The 19278-nt window shown below is 44.6% G+C and overlaps 1 protein-coding gene across 13 annotated transcripts in view; it reads left to right on the top strand.

The window, feature by feature from the left end:
• Mtcl1 (microtubule crosslinking factor 1) overlaps positions 1-19278 on the top strand; it is a 119254-nt gene that overhangs the window by 4788 nt on the left and 95188 nt on the right. For all 13 annotated transcript variants that reach the window (XM_016009937.3, XM_016009938.3, XM_042259942.2 and 10 more), the window contains exons 2-3: positions 6663-6887; positions 8915-9073. In XM_016009937.3, the coding sequence (XP_015865423.3) occupies positions 6663-6887; positions 8915-9073 (384 nt within the window). The remainder of the gene's footprint in view (positions 1-6662; positions 6888-8914; positions 9074-19278) is intronic.

Below are 19278 nucleotides of genomic sequence, written 5' to 3'. Positions count from 1 at the left end.
GGCCCGGTGTTGGGGTAGGAAGGCCTGAGACTCTCTGCTCTGCTTTCTCAGTCATTTTCTAAGAATCGTTTACTTACAAGAAAATGAGAGCAGAGAACTGGCTTCTTGGAGTGATTTCTTAAGAGAGATCATTGAGGTTTTAGGTTTGGGGGAGGTGATGTGGATTGAACCCGTCCACTGAGAACAGCCTGCAGGCTTGGGGGAGATTTTTAGTTTAAGGCTGTCATGGTTTCCATTTGGCTGGCTGCGTGGCAGGTGCTCATCATGGCCCAGGGGAGGGGTGTTGGTGTGGACAGGAACTGGCATCTTAGCCTCTGGAGGGTCAGCTTCTCCGCCCCCCCCCCCCCCCCCGTCCTTTTTCTTTGGGGGAGGGGGGTTGTTAACATGGATAGTATTCTTTATTCTTTGCCGACATTCTGCTTCACATAGGCATTCTTTATTCAGCCATGAAAGCATCAATATGCTAATCTTAGGTGGCAAGATGTTGTAGTCGGGGACTGTAGCCACTCAGCTGCTGGCCGGACTGTCACTTGGTAAACAATAGTAGCCGTCCCTGGGTCTGCTCGGCTACAGCTGGTCCTCTGCACAGAACATTTCCATTGTCCCAAAGGAAATGAGGCCGATTATTCCTCTATGACAAAAGACAGCAGTTTCTGCCTTAAACTCCCAGAAGAGGAGACTATTGCTACAGTAACTACAGGACCGTGAGTGTTCCCACTAGGTCTGTTTACAAGGAATTATTAACGTAGGAATAGTTACTCATCTTTTTTTAAGTTCAGGTACAAAGTGATGGATGGATTTCATTATGGCATTTTCATGCACATATGCCATTAATCTTTGATTAAATGAGATTTGAACATACTCGTTAGTATGAGCCAGAGTTTTGGTTAATTATACCAAGAAATGCTGGATTTGGTTTTTATGGATGAAATTCTTGTTTTACTTGCCTGCATACATGGCATCCAAATCTATTACAATTTGATGTCTTGATTCATTCTCTGTAGCAAGGGGGAAACGTTGGACAGCTTCATACAACCTCAAGAATCCATTTTATATAAAATATTTTAAAAATATAGTTAATGGGCAGGGAGGTGGCTTAGTAGGTAATCACCATTGTTGCCCAACCTGGGTTTGGTGCCTGCCACCCACCTGGTGAAGGGAGAGAGAACCAATTTCTGAAAGTTAACTCTCTTAACTTCCTTGAGTATGTGGTGTGTACCCCCTCCAAGAATAAATACAATGTAATTTATTTTTTTTACAGGTCAAACTATGTCATTAAAAAACGTAGTTACAGCCGGGCGGTGGTGGCGCACGCCTTTAATCCCAGCACTCGGGAGGCAGAGGCAGGCGGATCTCTGTGAGTCCAAGGCCAGCCTGGGCTACCAAGTGAGTTCCAGGAAAGGCGCAAAGCTACACAAGAAACCCTGTCTCGAAAAACCAAAAAAAAAAAAAAAAAAAAAAAAAAACGTAGTTACAAACTAGAATAGTTTTTCCATGAGATAATGACCTAATATTTAAATATATCCAAACAGTCTAATGCTAAAAACAAACAAACAAACAAACAAAAACCTATTGATTAAGGACAATGTTTTTTTCTCCCCCTTATAAATCCTGTGTGTAAAATGACATCAGGGTGCTGGAGAGCTGTCTCGGTGGTTGAGAGCATTTACTGCTCTTGCAGAGGACCTGGGTTCCATTTCCAGCACCCACGGGCGCGGCTCACCACAGATCCCATGCTGTCTCTATCCTCTGAGGGCAACTGCACACACGTGGTTCACATAACTTCATGCAGGTACATACACACAAATAAAAAATAATAGTAAATCCTAATAAAAGAAAGAAACGTGGTGGGGGGCACATGGGCATCTCCCACTTTCCTTACTGTATCGAAATTATATCTGCCAGAAATACTGCATGTTCTGCTGCTGTGTTTGATATTCTTAAAAATTAAAAAAAAAATGACAGACGCCTTAACGGTCAGGAACACACTGTCTTCTGAAGTGTAGCATGTCCTCAGTAAGTTAATGTAATGTAGCGTTAGTTTGAAAAATCACAATCCACCAACATGACCCTGGTCCAAGTAGTCATTCCTTTTGTGTTTCAAGCGGCTGATGCTCTCTGTGGTAACTGACTTTCACTAGACCTGAAGATCACATCTTTCCAGGCCACGGAAGGAGTGGAAACACCAGCCTCAGTTTGCCTTTGAAACAGGCCTGCTAGGGCAGGAAGACGTTTGAACTCTCAGGTTCCTGGCTTTTGGAATGAGAGTCTTTGCGTCTCTCCTAGCTGCTGTGGGGTTTTCTTGAGTACCAGTTACTCTAATAGATGTGGATGTGTGCCATCCACGCTCAGGCTCTAAATGCCAGGCAACTTTTCTTAGTTTACATGGGTGTTGGGCTTTTCAAAAAGTACAATTGTAGGTTTGTTGCTGTTCGTCTGCCCTGCTTGTAACAGCTAATTTGTTGTGTTTACTAGAAGCTGGAGCGTCTGTGGTAGTAGACGGCCATCTTGGCGGTCAACTCTCTTTCATTAGCTCTGAGGCAGAGATTACAGGGCCTCGCCTCAGTTTGGTTTCTTTGTCTCTAAAAATGGAAGTTTATTTTAGGGTTGGCCACGAGGGTCAAGTTCATAATATATAGGGTGCCTTCTGTTTCAGAAACTTATGTAAAATCTGAGGTTATAGCAACAGTGACTGAAATGAAAAATAATTCTGGTCTTTCTTTAGTTCTACTCATGTTGGTAGTTATTTGTGTTATTTGTGCCCAGAATAAAATGATCTGTTTACATATGGCCTGTTCAGGGATTTGGAGGTGTCAGCATAAAAAAAAAAAAAAAATCACTGCTCTCCCCTTAAAGGGAATAAGAAATAGTTTGTTCTGCAGCTGTTTTGAGTGACCATGGCCCAGGAGCACAGATTTGGGTTATTTCAAATTCCATGTTCCAACGTGAAAGCAGTTTCACAAGGTTTTTATAGTTTCACAGCACAAAGAAAGTCCTATGGAAGGCAACTTTAAAACGCACTGGCGGGTGTGCCAGAGAGGCAGGTACCGCGATCGGGCATCTCTATAGGCCCAGGGTGCTTAGCTCTTGGTTTGGCACAAGCTACTGCTCTGTTAAGTTAATAGCTGTAAGAGGGATTTTATTTATTGTCATGAGGTGTTAGTTCAGGTACAGAATGGGACAAGGCATGGCTGTCCTAAAAGGCAAGCACTAGCCCAAGATAAAGTAACCAGCCTCTGAACCTACAAAATCCTAATCTCCCCACTGTACTGAAACTTCAGCCTGTTTGTCCACCAGTCTCTGCAGGCACAGCCTCCTTCAAGGAGTTTTGTTCACACCAGACAGCTTCTTCCCAGGGATTTTCATTCACAGAGATGAAGGAGCATCTGAGACTGTTTGTAGCTGGTAATGGCTATTTCCTCATGTCTCAGGCAGAGCCAGCCGTAGGGCGGACGAGGTTCCCTCATTGTAACGTGTGCAAACTAAGGGACATTTTTATGTCGGAGAACTGTCTCTTCTCTCTTGTTATGTATACAGCATTTAAAGGACAGAACAGGTAATTCCAGGCATTAATGCCTTGGTCTTGTTTGTTTGTTTGTGGTCCCGTCTTGCAGTCACTTTTCAAGACTGGACTCACCATGTAGACCAGTGGTTCTCAGCCTTCCTAAGGCTTCGACCCTTTAATACCAGCCCTCATGTGGTGCTGACCCCCCAACCATAAAATTATTTTCATTGCCACATCATAACTGTCATTTTGCTGTGGTTAGGAATCATAATGCAAATATCTGTGTTTTCCAATGGTTTTAGGCCACCCTAAAGAGGTCATGACCCACAGGTTGAAAAAAAACCCTGATGTAGACTGTGACCCTTCCACCACTGCCCTTCTGAGATGAGGGGGGGGGGGGATGAAGGCATGTACCACCACACCCAGCGGAATAAAACATTCTGTAAGAGGATGAGGTTTGGGTTTTTTTTTTTTTTTTTTTTTTTTGGTTTTTTTTTTGAGCATTAGAAAGTGGGTGAAGGTTTGTGTGTGTGTGTGTGTGTGTGTGGTATTTTTGTGTGTGCACTGCATGTGTGTGTTCAGGCAGGCATCTACATGTATGTGTGCTCCTGTGGATGCCAGAGGTTGACAACTGATCTTCACTTTATTATTTTGTTATTGAACCCGGAACTCACCGATTTGGTTAGATTAGCTGGCCGGCAAATCACAGGGATCCTGTTGATCAGGATAGTAGGAAGCTGCAGGCTGGGATTAGGGGGATGGGCTCCTCCATTTGTGTTCTGAAACCATTGTGTGTAGCTGAGGTTGACTGGAGAGCCCTCTTCCTCCAAGCATGCCCTCCGGTATTTCCTCTACCTCATCTTTACCCAAGATAATCTCTTTTTTTTTTTTTTTTTTTTTTAAGGATATTTCTTTCTCTTCAGGGTCTTGTCAAACCGAGGCTCAGATGTTGGGAAATGTGTCCTTTTTTGTAAGAAAATCCCGTTTTAAGAACAAATCAGGATTAGGGAGGGTGGGGAGAACACCCTCTCGCCCCCCACCCCCCCAGAACCCTGGAACAAACTGAACAGCAGGGCAGAAGAGGGCTATTGAGGGCATTCAAGTGTGGGTGAGAGTTTCCTATTTTTCTTGAGCCTCAGTATTAATTGCACAAAATAAATAGGCGTAACTGAGTGCTTCTTTTACTCTGCAGGCATTTGAATCAGCAAATATTAAACAAATTATGAAAATTTCTAGAATGCGTTCCTTTATGTTCTTCCTAAATTGCTCTTTCTTGAAATGTTTCATGTTCGAAAGAATATGTGTTCCATATACTGCACCACAATTACTGGTTTGAGGTGGGGTGGGGGTGGGGGTGGCGTTTCTTGACTAGGCCTCAAGATCAGAGCAATGCATTGCTGCAGTAAGGTTCGAGTTCTGTTGTCTTGAAGATTCGGTCTTTTCTGCGTGTTGACGTTCCTGTGTGTTCATCTCACGAATGTTTTTCTGAGAGCCCGCTGTGAGCCTTATGCTGCCCTGGGTAAGGGCCAGTGGACAAGGTTTTAGGCCTTCAAAGCTCACTTTCAGGGTAGGTTGAAAAACATGAAAAAAAAACCAAACAACTATAATAATAAATGATGATAGAAGGAGACAAGAGAGAGACAGAGACAGACGCCCCCGGGGCTGGTCAGGGGGCCCTAACCCATGTACCTCACACCTTCTGGTGGATCTAGGCTGGAACATTTCTAGGAGGGAGGAAAGGCTGGTGAGGTTTACAGGTCCTGAGGAGCTCTGAGGCCCAGTGTGGTGAGAAGGGGTGGTGGGCAGGATTTTGAGAAAGAAAAGAAGTCCTGAAGGGTTTGGTAGTGGTTGGAGTCATCGAATTTACATACTAAAGGCTCCCAGGGATTTGGAGGCCTGCTAGGAAGTTTGGAGTCTTGGAAGGATTTGTTTATGCTTGGAATTGAGGCCCAGACCTGAATTAGGATTGGGATTTGGGAACCTGGGAGGAGAGTCAGTCAGACCCTGAGATGATGATAATACTTCCTGGAGCGTGGGCTGTAGGGTGGGAGGGAAGCTGGGAGCCAGGGGCGAAGCCTCAGATAAGGAAATGGTTTTATTTGCAGTTCTAGAATCAAGCTCACCTCATTCCTTAGACTCTAGAGTTCCCCGTGCTGAGGGTGATTTTATAGACAGAAAGACTGAAGGAAGCAGAAACAAAGGATGGAGAGCAGATTGAGTGTTTCAAAGTGACTGCAAGATGGGACCAGGGAGATGGAACCCGAGGAAAAGAGCAGCTTCTGCTCGAGTTACTGCAGGTTACTCTCCTCCCAATGTAGATGAGAGCACCAGGGAGTTTGTTACCATGGCATTGAGACTGGCCTGTTTGGGACATCCTGATTTTTCCGAAGGTCACATAACAACACAGTTTTGTTTGGTGGCATGGGAAAGAGTATGATTTCATTTTGATATTCAGACTGATCTGTGTAGGGGCCCAAGGCCAGAGCTCAGAGCAGAACAGTGGGCCCGATCATTTTATGTAACGTGTTTGCATTCAGAGATAGTAAAAACGGGAGTTATGGGAAATGCAGGAAAGGAGATTGGGGGAAAAAAAACAAAACAAAACTGAACTCTCGTATATTTGAAATAGTGGAAAATGCTTCTCATTAGATAATCATTGAGTGCTGACATTTGTATCATAGAATAGGATTTCAGAGACATCCACAGGATTGCTGTAATTCCAAGGCCATCAGCAGTTATTATCCTGCTAAACTTTATGTCCATCGAAGGGGGAAGGTCTGTTTGGCTCGCCTTAGTACCTAGATTGTGCCTTTGGCTTGAATCTAAAGGCTTAGTTGTTTGCAAAGCTGATTCCACTTCTGGTTATATAAGGAAATAAAGGGAAACAGAGTAAATTCTAGAAGCTGTAAGGAGTCATGGTGATTGTGTTTTAGATTTTTAGTTCAGAAGAGTACTTGGTGACATTATCATCTCGTGTGAGAATTTCCACTGGTCCTTTGCTGTTTTATCTGGTATGGCCACGAGCTGATGGGGCCGTGTGGGCATCTGACATTTAGTGTGATGGGTGGAGCGGGGTGGGCGGGTGGATGGAAAGAGCTACATCCTTCTAGCTGGCTCCTGCTAGGGTCTAACTCACCTGCGGTGTCTGGATTCCTAGGACGAGCTGGATGAGCTCCGTGCAGAGATGGAAGAGATGAGGGACAGCTATCTAGAAGAGGACGGTTATCAGCTGCAGGAGCTCCGGAGAGAGCTGGACCGTGCTAACAAGAATTGCAGGATCCTGCAGTACCGACTCAGGAAGGCTGAGCAGAAAAGTCTGAAAGTGGCCGAAACAGGGCAGGTGGACGGGGAACTTATCAGAAGCCTGGAGCAAGACTTGAAGGTGAGTGAGCTCCCTCGGCATCCCATTCCTAGAAATCTGAAGTGGAAACTCCAGACACCCACCCACCCAATAGGTCTTACCTACTGCTCTTGCAGAGGACCTGGACCAGTTCCCAGCATCCACGTGGTGGTTCACAAACATCTGTAACTCCGGTCCCATAACATACAATGCCCTCTTCTGGTCTCAGAGGGCACCAGGAGTGAATGTGGCATACAGACATATGTAGGCAATACCTCTACACATAAAATAAAATTAAATATCTTAAAGAGATCGAGAAAGAATGAAAACCACGCTTGAAGGCGGGACTGAGTTCACTCTATGGACCGCAAAGCTGTCATGACCTCATCATCCAATCATTTATCTAGATGCGGATTATACAGAACATCTCAGGTTCTGAGAGTTGTCAAGTCTCATCTGGCTTTCCTGATGTCGGGAATAATCCTTGCTTCTCTCAATTACCAACCACTAACAGAATGCCATTCAGTGTGAAATAGGGTGATTTGTAGTTGTCTTCCCCCCACCCCAGACAGGGTTTCTCTGTGTAGCTTTGATGCCTTTCTTGGAACTCACTCTGGAGCCCAGGCTGGCCTTGAACTCACAGAGATCCACCTGCCTCTGCCTCCTGAGTGCTGGGACTAAAGGCATGCGCCACCACTGCCCAGCCGATTTATAGTTGTCTTATAGTCTTTCCTCACTTGCTGTTAGAAAGTAAAGGAGCTTTGGGCTGGAGAGAAGGCTCAGCAGTTAAGAGCACTGGCTGTTCTTGCAGAGGACCTGGGTTCCATTTCCAGTACTCACATAGTTGGTGGCTCACAACCATCTGTAACTCCAGTTCTAGGGAATCTGGCATTATCTCCTGGCCTCCATGGGCACTGTATGTAAAACATGCAGGCAAAACACTCATACACATAAAATAAATAAAATTTAAAAAAAGGAAGTAAAAGAGTTTAATTGCTTTGAACATTGCAAGGTTTTAACCACACAAGAGCCACAGAAGACATCTTTAAAAACATGACTATATGGACCATCTACTCATACAGAATTTTTATTTTTTATTGGTTTTAGTTTTTTGGTTTTTCAAGAAAGGGTTTCTCTGTGTAGATTTGGAGCCTGTCCTGGAACTCACTCTGTAGATAAGGCTGGCCTTGAACTCACAAAGATCCTCCCTCTGCCTCCTGAGTACTGGGATTAAAGGCATTGACCACCACTGCCTGGCTGTGTGCCACCACTGCCAGGCAGTTTTAGGTTTACTGTGGATTTGATTGACAGGAAGCATATGAGTGCAAGGAGAATTGGCAGTATTGCTGACACTCCATGAGGAAACAGCCCTGTCCAGGGAGGCTTTGTCATTATGAAAGCCATCTTCTCCTTTATAATGTAGTTTCATGTTTTAAAGTATACACTGAGTATCTGTGCTGCATAGTGTTTTGTCAACTTGACACATTTGAGAAGAGGGACTCTCAATTGAGAAAATGCCTCCGTAAGACGGGCCTTATGGGCAAGCCTGTAGGACCTTTTCTTGATCGACGATGGGCCCAGCCCTTTGCGGGTAGTGGCATCCTTGGGTGGTATATGAAAGCAGACTGAGCAAGCCATGGGGAACAAGCCAGGAAGCAGCACCCCTCCATGGCCTCCACTTCAGGTCCTGCCTCCAGGTCCCTGCCTTGAGTTCCTGCCCTGTAATGTGGGATTGTAAGTGAAATAAACCTTTTCCTCCCGAAGCTGCTTTTGGTCACAGTATTTTATCACAGCAATAGAAACATTAAGATTGTATTTGTTATTCTAAGTATTTATGTCTGAAAGGGGTTCAGATTTTAGAGCATTTCAGATGTTCGATTTTTGTTTGGGTCAGGGATGCTCAGCTTGTAGTACTTTCTTCTGTTAAATATAGGTCTGTCGCCTATTTCCTGCATTCTTGCTGTGACTAAGCTGATGATTCTTCCTCTGAGGTTGTCTGAATATTCCCTTAGCATCCCCTCTCCCCCAGACTTCATATCCTGATGATTATCCCCGTGTGTCCAATGCAGGTCGCCAAAGACGTGTCTGTCAGATTGCACCACGAACTGGAGACTGTGGAGGAGAAGCGTGCTAAGGCGGAAGACGACAATGAAACTCTCCGGCAGCAGATGATCGAGGTGGAGATATCCAGACAGGCTCTCCAGAATGAGCTGGAGAGATTCAAAGAGGTAATGCAGAAACATGGGGATAGTACTTGGGTTTGCTAGGAACTAGGGACTCCTTACATCTCATTTTTGGGTTGGAAGATAGGAGTCAATAAACAGTGGAAGGCTATTTGACTCAGGAGCTGAGGAAAAGGTACATGTATGTATTATATGTATATGTATATATATATATGTATTTATGTATATATATATATATATATTCTCATTGTAGACAAATAAAAAACAAGTCACATAAACACACAGCTGCAAAGGAGATTATGCAATCAAAGCTGTAGGTTGCTTGCAAAGCCAAAAATATTTGCTATCTGGCCTTTTACATAAAAGGCTTTGGAACTCTAAATTCATTTCCTATCATTTCTATTCAAGTGAACTGGCCATTAATCCCTTCAGTGTGTCCAAGTGCAGTGTATTATTACCGAATTAAACACTAACTCCCCCCTCCCCTGAATTTTTTCTCTTCCAATGAACTGGGGAGTATATTCTGTTTGTCCATCAAAACTCTATAAACAGTTGGGTGTGGTGGCTCATGTCTTTTAAACTCAGCACTTGGGAGACTGATGCAGGCAGCTATCTATGAGTTCAAGGTCAGCCTGATCTACATAGCCAGCTCCCGGGCCATCCAAGGCTACATAGTAAGAACCTGTCTCAAAATAACAACAACAAAACCTTCTGGAAATATGCTCTTTTGCACACACATATCTATATATTATTCAGCCAATATGATTCAACATAGATATCTATATATAGGGATAGATATTTTCGAATGTTACAGAGTGATTATTCTAGCAAAGTTGTCTAGAAAAAAAATATTTCATTTGCATATGGCAATGTAAATCCTGACAACTTTCTTTTTGACTTTGGTGTAAGATTGAAGCTGAGTGTTTTCTTGGAAAACACTCTGCATACTGATGAAGTGAAAAAATACTGGGGAAGGCTGGTTCAAGCTGGCATATGACCTGCTAACAGCCTCATGTAGCAGTTCACGTCTTCTGGGTACATTTGTTGTTTTGTTCAGTCATTCCCACCCGAATGTCCGGCACCACACCTTGTTCAGGCTGGGTCCCGAGCTCTGGGGATGGAGACATGAACATATGCTGTAGTTCCCCCGGGTGCCCAAGGTTTTTTTGCAGAGCACAGACCATAGCAAAGCAATGATGTTACCATCTCTTGTATCCCCAACCGCCTTTGCTCACGGTTTCTTTTTATCCCAGCTGTCCAGTGTTTTCACTAATGCCCCTCTGTAATGAGAGTTCTGTTGAACGGGGCAGGGACTTATCTGGTTCACTGTGGATCCTTGAGCCTGGATGGGTGCCTGACACATGCCGAGTGAGGGAATGAACATAGAGATGGGAATACCAAGCCGTGACGATCATGGCTTGCTGGGCATAAGGATGCCAGCCGTTCGCTGCAAGGCTTCACAGCCCAGGAAGCTGGCTTCTGAAAGATTATTTTCATCATGAGTGCAGTACACCTCTTAACTGCTGCCTGGTTCATCCCCAGGCTGGGGGAGTTTGCCCTCTAATGATGGATCTTTTGACTCATTCATTGTAATTGGTACCTTTTACTGCCTGCTTTTCCTTTGGTCTTAATTTTCTGAAACTGTGCTGATTTATAGGTCAAGCCCTACCTACCAGTGTGTATAGACAATAATTCAGAAGTATATCTTATATGGTTGATCTGGATAGATGTAACTACACATATTCTAGTTGTATACATGTAGGTAACACATGTACACACACATACACACACACACTATATATATACACACACACATATACATACATACACACACACACACACACACACATATATATATATGTGTGTGTGTATGTATGTATATGTGATACCAGGAAGTTCCAGGATGCCCACAGGAACTGACGTCCACAGATGCTCAAGTCTCTTACATAAAAATGGTAGTTTTCTGATAGAACGTGAGCACATCTGCATACTTCAAATCATTTCTACACTATTCATAATGCCCAATACAATATAGCCACTATAAAAATAGTTATTTTGTTAATGTTGTTTAGGGATGAATCATAGAAATCTAGTCTACGTAATCATGGTGACAGCAGTATTTTTTTGTGGACCGTTTTATACCCCTGGCTGGTTGAATCTGTCCGTGTGGAACACACGGATGCAGAAGACCGACTACATATATATTTTAAGCAAGGGAGTCTGCATATGTTTAGATGGATTGTGTAAGACTTGGATTCCTTGGGAGGAAGAAATGACTGCTGTTGTTTTCGACATGAGAAGAAAAGCCAGAGGAAGCAGGGGTCGTCTTGGAGCCCCAGGCTGGCTCAGGCAGTGGAGTGAAGTGGAGGGGTCAGCCCCTCCCTGTGGGTTAACATGACGCAGAGGGGCGGCTCAGTTGAGATGGAATAAGGATTTCACCCCCAGAGCTGCAGTCAGTCCGGTGGGACGATATTTTTATACCACACTGCTAAAGGATTGTGTAACAGACAGGAGTCTCAGGCGAGTCAGACCCGGCAGAGGGTGCTGGATGAAGAGAATGAGGGAGCCAGGGGACGTAGGGTCCCAAGGTGGCGGAAGAGAGATTGCAGGGAAATGCCACCTATCGTCTCCCTAGATGGGTTATTCTCACAAAAGCTAAAAACACGCACAGTTGAGTTGGCTCTTCAGTGTTCACCTGTGACACTTTGTCAATGGATGCAGGGTGGCCTAAAATTGCAAGGGCTTTTCCTGCCCATGAATAACAGAGTCCTTGTGTGAAGCCGCCTGGCCTCAGAGGACCCGAGCCGCCCTGCTGTGGTCCTTTCATAAAGCTCCGTGGTTTTCCTATTTCGGGGTCCTGGTAGACACCAGCAAACCCAGACATTTCCTACGACTGTACGCCAGTGACTTGCCGCCAGCAAGTTTGGGCTCTGTTCTGCTTTTCCAGTGACCATTGGCTTTGCAGACTTTGTAGTCAGGTGAATGGTTTCCAGTGGTTATGATAAGGAAGGGCCAGCTGTCCGCGGGTGGGTTTGGAATTGCCTTGGGGAGGGATGGGTGTGTTTTGGACCCAAGCAGGCAGGTGGCAGTTTTATAGCACATGTGAATGTACCAAATGCTATTGACTTATACTTGAAATGGCTGGTTTTATGTTACATGAGTGAGTTTTAACCTCTTTCGAAATGGTTTTCTTCTGTCGTACTTGACTGGTATTTTGGGCGAAGATGTGGGTGACAGTGTGCACTTCCGGAGTTCTGACAGTAAGTCTTCAGTCTTAAACAAACCTGCCTGGGCACTCGGTTGTTTGACTTCCTGGCGTGACACAGGGGACGGGTACTCACTACCTGGCCTTCACTCTGTCTCTCCCTGCCTTCCTTCCCCCACCCAGGATGCAGACTGGAGATGGGGAAGGGCTGTCAAAAGGGCGACAAAGGACTTTCCCCTCTGGTCCTTTTTAAATGAAAGCAGGTGGGTCATGGGAAGCTCACTTTCTCCATTGATAGATGGGAAAGCATGGGAAGCTCACTTTCTCCATTGATAGATGGGAAGGCATGGGAAGCTCACTTTCTCCAATGATAGATGGGAAGGCAAGAGGGCTGACCTGCTTGGCCTGGTCTCCTGGTTGCTTTCTGTGATTGCTCGCTCATGGTCCCTGCCCCCAGGAAGCAGACCCTTTGCTCTGCTGCAGAGTCCCAGCATGTTCTTGTCCTGGACTCCTCGGTGTGGTTTCTTTATAGAGCTGCCACAGTATGTCGGAAAGTAAAAGTGGGTGAACTCAGCCTAGCTTCCACTTTTCTTTTTTCTTTTTGAGACAGGGTTCCTCTGCATAGTCTTGGCTGTCCTAGAGCTTGCTCTGGAGACCAGGTTGGTCTCGAACTCACAGAGATCCACCTACCTCTGCTTCCCAAATGCTGGGATTAAAGGCGTGAGCCACCAGGCCTGGCTAGCTTCCACTTTTCCAAGATGGTTACCCCTATGTTTTTTTCATTCTTCAATAACGTCCACCCCCAACTTTTTGGGTATATTTTATACCAGACACAAATAAGTAGCCAAATTAGTGGGCAATTTCTTTTTTTTTAAAGATAATTTATTTATATGTATTTTATGTACACTGGTTTTTTTTTTTTTTTTTTTTTTTGCCTGCATGTATGTCCTTGTGAGGGTGTCAGGAGTTATAGACAGTTGTGAGCTGCCATGAGCGCTGGGAATTGAACTCAGGACCTCTGGAAGAGCAGCCAGTGCCCTTAACCACTGAGCCATCTCTCCAGCCCCTAGTTGACAATTTCTAAGGACAGAGATATGTGGGTTATTGTGGCGTAGGAACAGGGAAAGAGAAGATTAGGGAAGAAGCGTGGTGGGTGGCATTCAGGTGACTGTCCTGTGAACGATCATGCAGAGAGCATTGTCATATCATCAGTTGCTTGCTCGTGTTATTTGACTGTTCTGTCTCTCCTGGTTTCTCTGACGGTCAGATAGGCACGCAGTTGGAGTGTGGTATGTGGAACTTCAGCTGGAAAATTTTATTGGGCTTTGCTCTGGCTCGCTGAGCCTATGGCAGGAGCTAGGTTCAAACAAGCGGCCCCATATATTTTATTTTATAGGAGTCACAGGAGCCACTAGAAGCCAGAGGGCTTGTGCAGGCTGCCTTCCAGACCCTGGATGTGATGTCATTGCGGGGTTGGTGCTTAGTAAATGAATGGTTAGATACTGTGTTTCTGTGTGCTTGAGCGACCAGGGCTACTCCAAGTCTGGGTGGAGATTTTCATGTAATTCCATTAGAATGAAGTTTTAAAAATTCACCTGTAACCCATGGGGTTGGGAAGAACATTTTATACATTCAGCGTACAAATGTAAAGGTTTGATGGAATCATGCTTCTCTGTCTATGGAGTCTACTATATTTTCAGTCTTGTTCTGTTGGTGTTTTTTTTTTTTTTTTTTTTTAATTGATTTCCAGTCCATCCTTGTATTGCTGCAGTTTGTAAAGTATATTCCATTCATTAATAGTATTGTTCAAGTTTTTTGTGTACTTTATATTTTGGTTTTCTTGTAATTCAAGCTGTGTCAAACCCTTTATGTATTTTGAAGCTATATTTTAAAATCCAAGTAGATTTAGAACTTTTGGGATAAATTACCCTCATCAGTTGGCAATGACGTCTTTATTCTACTGGTTTTTGCTATTAAGTCTCAAGTTTTCTCATTTTATCATCTCTAATAAATGTATTTTATTGGCACTTGCTTGGAATGGCTTTTCTGTGGCTCCTTTAGTTTCTGATTTTTCTATGATTATGTTTTAGGTTATTATTTTTTATGAACCAGAATATAGCTATATTTTTTTAAACAATTTCTGAGAAGCACTTTTGAACCAATGAATTTAATTCATTTATGTCATTGTGGATATTAAAAAAATGGACCGATTTATCTCTATCATTGCATTTTATGTTCTTTATTTTCCATGCATTTTGTTTGTTTGTTTGTTTTCTTAAATGTTGCCTTTTCTTTGAATTTTTAGTTCCCATGTTTTCTCTCTCAGTTGGGACAGTATACATTCTATTTCTGTTCATTTGACTCAGATATCTCATAGGCACATTTGATTTGAAGTTTAAAATTATGCCTGCTTCTTTCCTGAGTAACAAGCACATCTTTTAAAGAGCTAATTGATTCTGTTCTTTCCTATTACTATTGTTATCATTTTAGTTTCATTTTTTAAAAGTCACCCCTCTTAGTTGACATATCTAATAGCAATGTTTATTTTCATTAATTAGCACGTTTGCCAACTTGTTCCTTTTCTTTCTTTCTCTTTGTCACACTTGTGTGTGATGTGTACACGTTTGTGTGTGGGTATATCTACATGTGCGTACACTTGCATGTGGAGGCCAGAAGCCAATGCAGGATGTCTTCGCTCTCTCTCTACCTGATTTTCTGAGAAAAGTTTTCTCACTGAACCTGGAGCTTCCTGAGTGAGCTAGACTGGCTGGCAAATAAACCCACCCAGCACATAGCACGGCCCAGCTGAGCCGCCTGGGAGGGTACTGGGGAGGAGCGGCAGGCCGTTCCCTGACCTAGGAGACTTTAATACAAGTTTGTCTGCATTTAGAAGAGAACCATTTCCCAATGACCTGTCCTCCACCCTCACCCTCCGCAGCAGTGAATCGGCCACTTGTGTATTTACAGCTCCTGAACCGAGGGCACCCACTCTTCCAGCCGGCCAACTACAGCTCAAGCATTCAAACTCCTGTGGGTCTGCAGCCTCCCTGCCTGCCTCCCACCTTGCCTATTGCGTTCAGCCCCCACTGTGCTCAGGGCTTGGCCCTTCTGGCTTCTGCGGTGTCCCAGCTTCTCCTCTGTCTGCTCCTTGGCATCTAGTCTTCTAAACTAGAACTTTGTTTATGTGCCGTGATATTCAGACTGTCTGACAGCCAGGGAGTCTGCAAGTGGAGGTACATAAAAATAATAAATAGCTATTGTCCTTCGACTACAGTGCAGTAAAATGTCATGGCTGGTGTTTTCAGACTTTATGGTTCCCCCAGTAAGCAAAGATTTGCTTGGGGAAGGTGGTAAAATTCTCTGCAGGCGGAATCTTACAGTGGATCACTCCTTAGGACCCTGGTTATGTTTTGGGTTGGAGCACCATTCCTGGCTTAAAACCTAGTAAGTCCAAATGCAGACCCTTGCACTCACTCACTCAGGAAAGCTGTGAAGGGACCAAGCAGTCTCTGGTTTCATTTGCTGGTCATGGTATGCTTTCATGTGTGGCTGTGTGTGGGAGTGGGTGGCGGGGAGATTCCAGCTAAGGTATAGGAAGGGGAAGGAATCTGGTGACTTAAGTGATATCTCAGTTGTATGTCCTGCTAAGTTAATAATGGAGTAAAATGGGATGGAGGGAGGAAGGGAGAGGAATTAATGGTGTCTGGTTAAGTCTTTTGCCTAATACTAGAACCTGAGAAGAGGTGGCCCATGGTGTCTGTCTGTCTCTGTGTCTCTGGCTGTGTGTGTGTGTGTGTGTGTGTGTGTGTGTGTGTCTGTCTGTCTGTGTGTGTGAGCCATTTCTGTCTTTTATCCAGTCCCCAGCTGGGAAAGGCAGAGTCCAGAGACTCATAGAGAACTTTAACAGGCACCAGCCACAGAAAGACATGGCATAAAGGTGTTTGAATGCTTGAGCTGTAGTTGGCCGGCTGGAAGAGTGGGTGCCCTCGGTTCAGGAGCTGTAAATACACAAGTGGTCGATTCACTGCTGTGGAGGGTGAGAGTGGAGGACAGGTCATTGGGAAATGGTTCTTTTCTAAATGCAGACAAACTTGTATTAAAGTCCCCTAGGCCAGGGAATGGCCTGCTGCTCCTCTCCAGTACCTTCCTGGGCAGCTCAGCTGGGCTGTGTGCTACGTATGTGCTGGGTGGGTTTATTTGCTTTTTCACAGGGAACTGTGGCAGAGATCCGAGAGGGAGAGTGGTTGGCCTGTTTAAGCATTTGGAATGTTCTGGTTTCTTGGGTTATGTTAGTTCATTAAGTTTGGTTGTTGAAGATTTTACCAACACCTTGTTTGGGTTTTGTTACGGCAGAGACAAAGAACACGGTGGTGAGGAGAATGGGGGAAGGCAGAGGTGAGCACAGACTGTGTGTGTCTCATCTGTGTGCAAGGCCAGATCAGATTTGCACCATGACCTAAGGGATGGTAGTCGACTTTCTGCAACTCTCAAAACAAAACAAAAAAACCTTGAGATAATTGACTTACAAGAAGAAAGATTTACCTTGGTAATTGTATTTAGAGATTTCAACCCATGATCCTTTGAGGCCTGTGATGAAGGAAAATCGCAGAGGAGCGTGGGCTGGAACAAAGCTGTTTAGTCTCGTGGTGGTCGAGAGGCAGAGACCGACACTCTAATGGCCTCTTCAAGAGCACACTCCAGTGACCTTCCTTTTCTCACCTCTGGAAGGTTCCACCGTTTGCCAGGAGCACCGCAGGCTCCCAAACACATCTTCAGCATGTTGGCTTCTGCAGGACTTTTACAGTGTCCGGTGTGTCGGGCCCACTCTCTCAGGGCAAGGCGTCCTCAACGGTCCCTAGTCATGCTGCAGCATGCAGGAGAAGTCAACCATTCTCCTCTTCCTCCATAGCTCCCTTGGGCATCTTCTTCATTGTAGCTTGAAGGGGGTGATCACTAGGGTCAGGACCTCAGGTGAGGGCTCTGGAGCCAGCGTCAAGGCAGGGAGTAGGCAAGGCAGCTCCGGTCTGTCATCAGTAGTTGGAGAAAGGTACCTGTGCCTTCCTTTGACCCACTGATGCTTCTCTATGTAATTAATTTCTATTTTTAGAAGTACTGATCGAGTTGTTTCATCTAATGAGAACATTACGAGAGGATGAAGCGAAGGGAAGGTTCTTCTTCTAAGGGAGTGGTGTGGGCCCCTTACCTGCCTCAGCATCTTGCTCCACCAGCTGTACCTTCCACCCAGAGCCTTGGTCTGTGCCTTCTCTTCCTGACCACCAGTCAGGAAGCAGTCTTGTACATTCTTTAGGATTCTCCTGGAAACACCAGCTCTCATAGATGTTTTCTGTAACATTCCAAACTCTGAACAGATGTTTCTATGTGGTGGAACTACTAAATGATGCTTGTGGAAAACTTGAGGAATGAAACTCTTTGCCTGGAACTGGAAATATTGGTTAGTTCTGTAGGGTAGGAATGAGGTACAGTGTCATTTCACAGATCACATGGCTTATTGTCATTCGAGAAGTGTTCCTTTTCCTTTGGGGCTCACATTAAAGAGGATTAGACTAGGTGAACAAATCCCGTGGGAAGTGGGGGGTGAGGGGTGGGAGCGGGAGGGGGGCCGGTGTCACTGGAAAGATAGAGTACATAAGCATCATGGTGAGTGAGTTCCAAAAATATCAAGGTCTCACTCAACTAGGATGTAGCCAGGCTTTTGAAAGTACAGTCACTGGACCTGCCTTATCTGTGGCTTCACTTTCCAATGTTTCCATTATTGTAGGCCAACTGTGACAGAAAACAGATAAAATGGAAACTCCAGAAATAGATAATGCAGGTGTTTTTATTCCAATATGTTGTTTATTATTTTGTTAATCTCATGCTGTGATTAATTTGGAAGTCAAACTGATAGGTATGATGTAGTCACATAGAATCTGAAGGAAATTTCTGAACGGTCTGTCCTTAGCCTGTGCACATACATAGATCTTTCGGGTATCTTTTCACAAATTGAGATGATGATGATGTCATTGAGTACTGCCACTTGGGACTGCCTTCACGTGTGTCGTAAACGCGGTCGGCGATGGACCACATGTGTACAGCTGTGCTTGTTTTCTCCATACACTCCTTCCTAGCTTATCTTAATCTCCTAAAGTGTTTGGAATCTCCAAAGGGATAAGAGTATGAGTTTATGAGAGGACAGATATTTGGGGTCCTCTGTGTTGTCTCAAGGTAGTTAACCAAGGAGACTGTAGGCTTTATCCTCTTGTCTTTGGGGAGCAGGAACAAGGAGAGAGTCACTCAAGGATATTTATGTTAATCTGGCTAAGGATGTGGCCAAGCTGAAAACTTGCCAACATGCAGGGCTCTGTTCCATTGTAATACTGGAAGAAAAGAAAACGGTAACCAAAGGTCAGGTTATCATCAATAGCCAATGCTATGACCAACCATGCCTTTGTAGCAAAGCCTTCTGGGACTCCCAAAGCAGAGCGAGTGTGAGGGTGCTGCAAGCTAGTTGTCCCCATACCCAGCTCCGGGCAGCGTTCCCAGCTAGTCATGCCTGAGTTGCATCCTTTTATAATAAAATAGTCTAAACACGAGTGAAATTTTCCTTTGACTTCCAGGAATGATAGTACCAAGTAATTGAATCCTGGGTGGTGAGAACAACTTATTTTAGCCAAGTTGGGCAGGTGCTGTAGGTAGCCTAGGATGTTACCTTTTCAGCTGGTATCTAAGGGTCAGAAAGTCTTACAGAGCTCAAAGTTCTTCATCTGATGCTTTCTGGCTCAAGCATCAGCATTGAATTTTATTATAGCACCCCCACCTGGCCCCACCCGGCCTCACCTGGTCTTGGATCATTGTGAGAGAACCTCACACATTTGTCTTAGACATGGTCTGCTTTGAGTTTGCATGGAGGGAAAGGAAGACAGCTGTGTCCCTACCTCACAATAACAGAGTTGTGTGCTAGTGTCTATGGATCCATGAGGTTTATTTCTCTGGGATAAACACCCAAGGTAACAATTCTGGGTTGTATATTAGTTGCATGTTGAAT

This window comes from Peromyscus maniculatus, chromosome 13, assembly GCF_049852395.1.
Source record: "Peromyscus maniculatus bairdii isolate BWxNUB_F1_BW_parent chromosome 13, HU_Pman_BW_mat_3.1, whole genome shotgun sequence".
In the NCBI taxonomy this organism is placed as follows: Eukaryota; Metazoa; Chordata; class Mammalia; order Rodentia; family Cricetidae; genus Peromyscus; species Peromyscus maniculatus.
The sequence above is the reverse complement of the archived record's forward strand: the minus strand, read 5'-3'. Positions and strand labels throughout refer to the sequence as shown.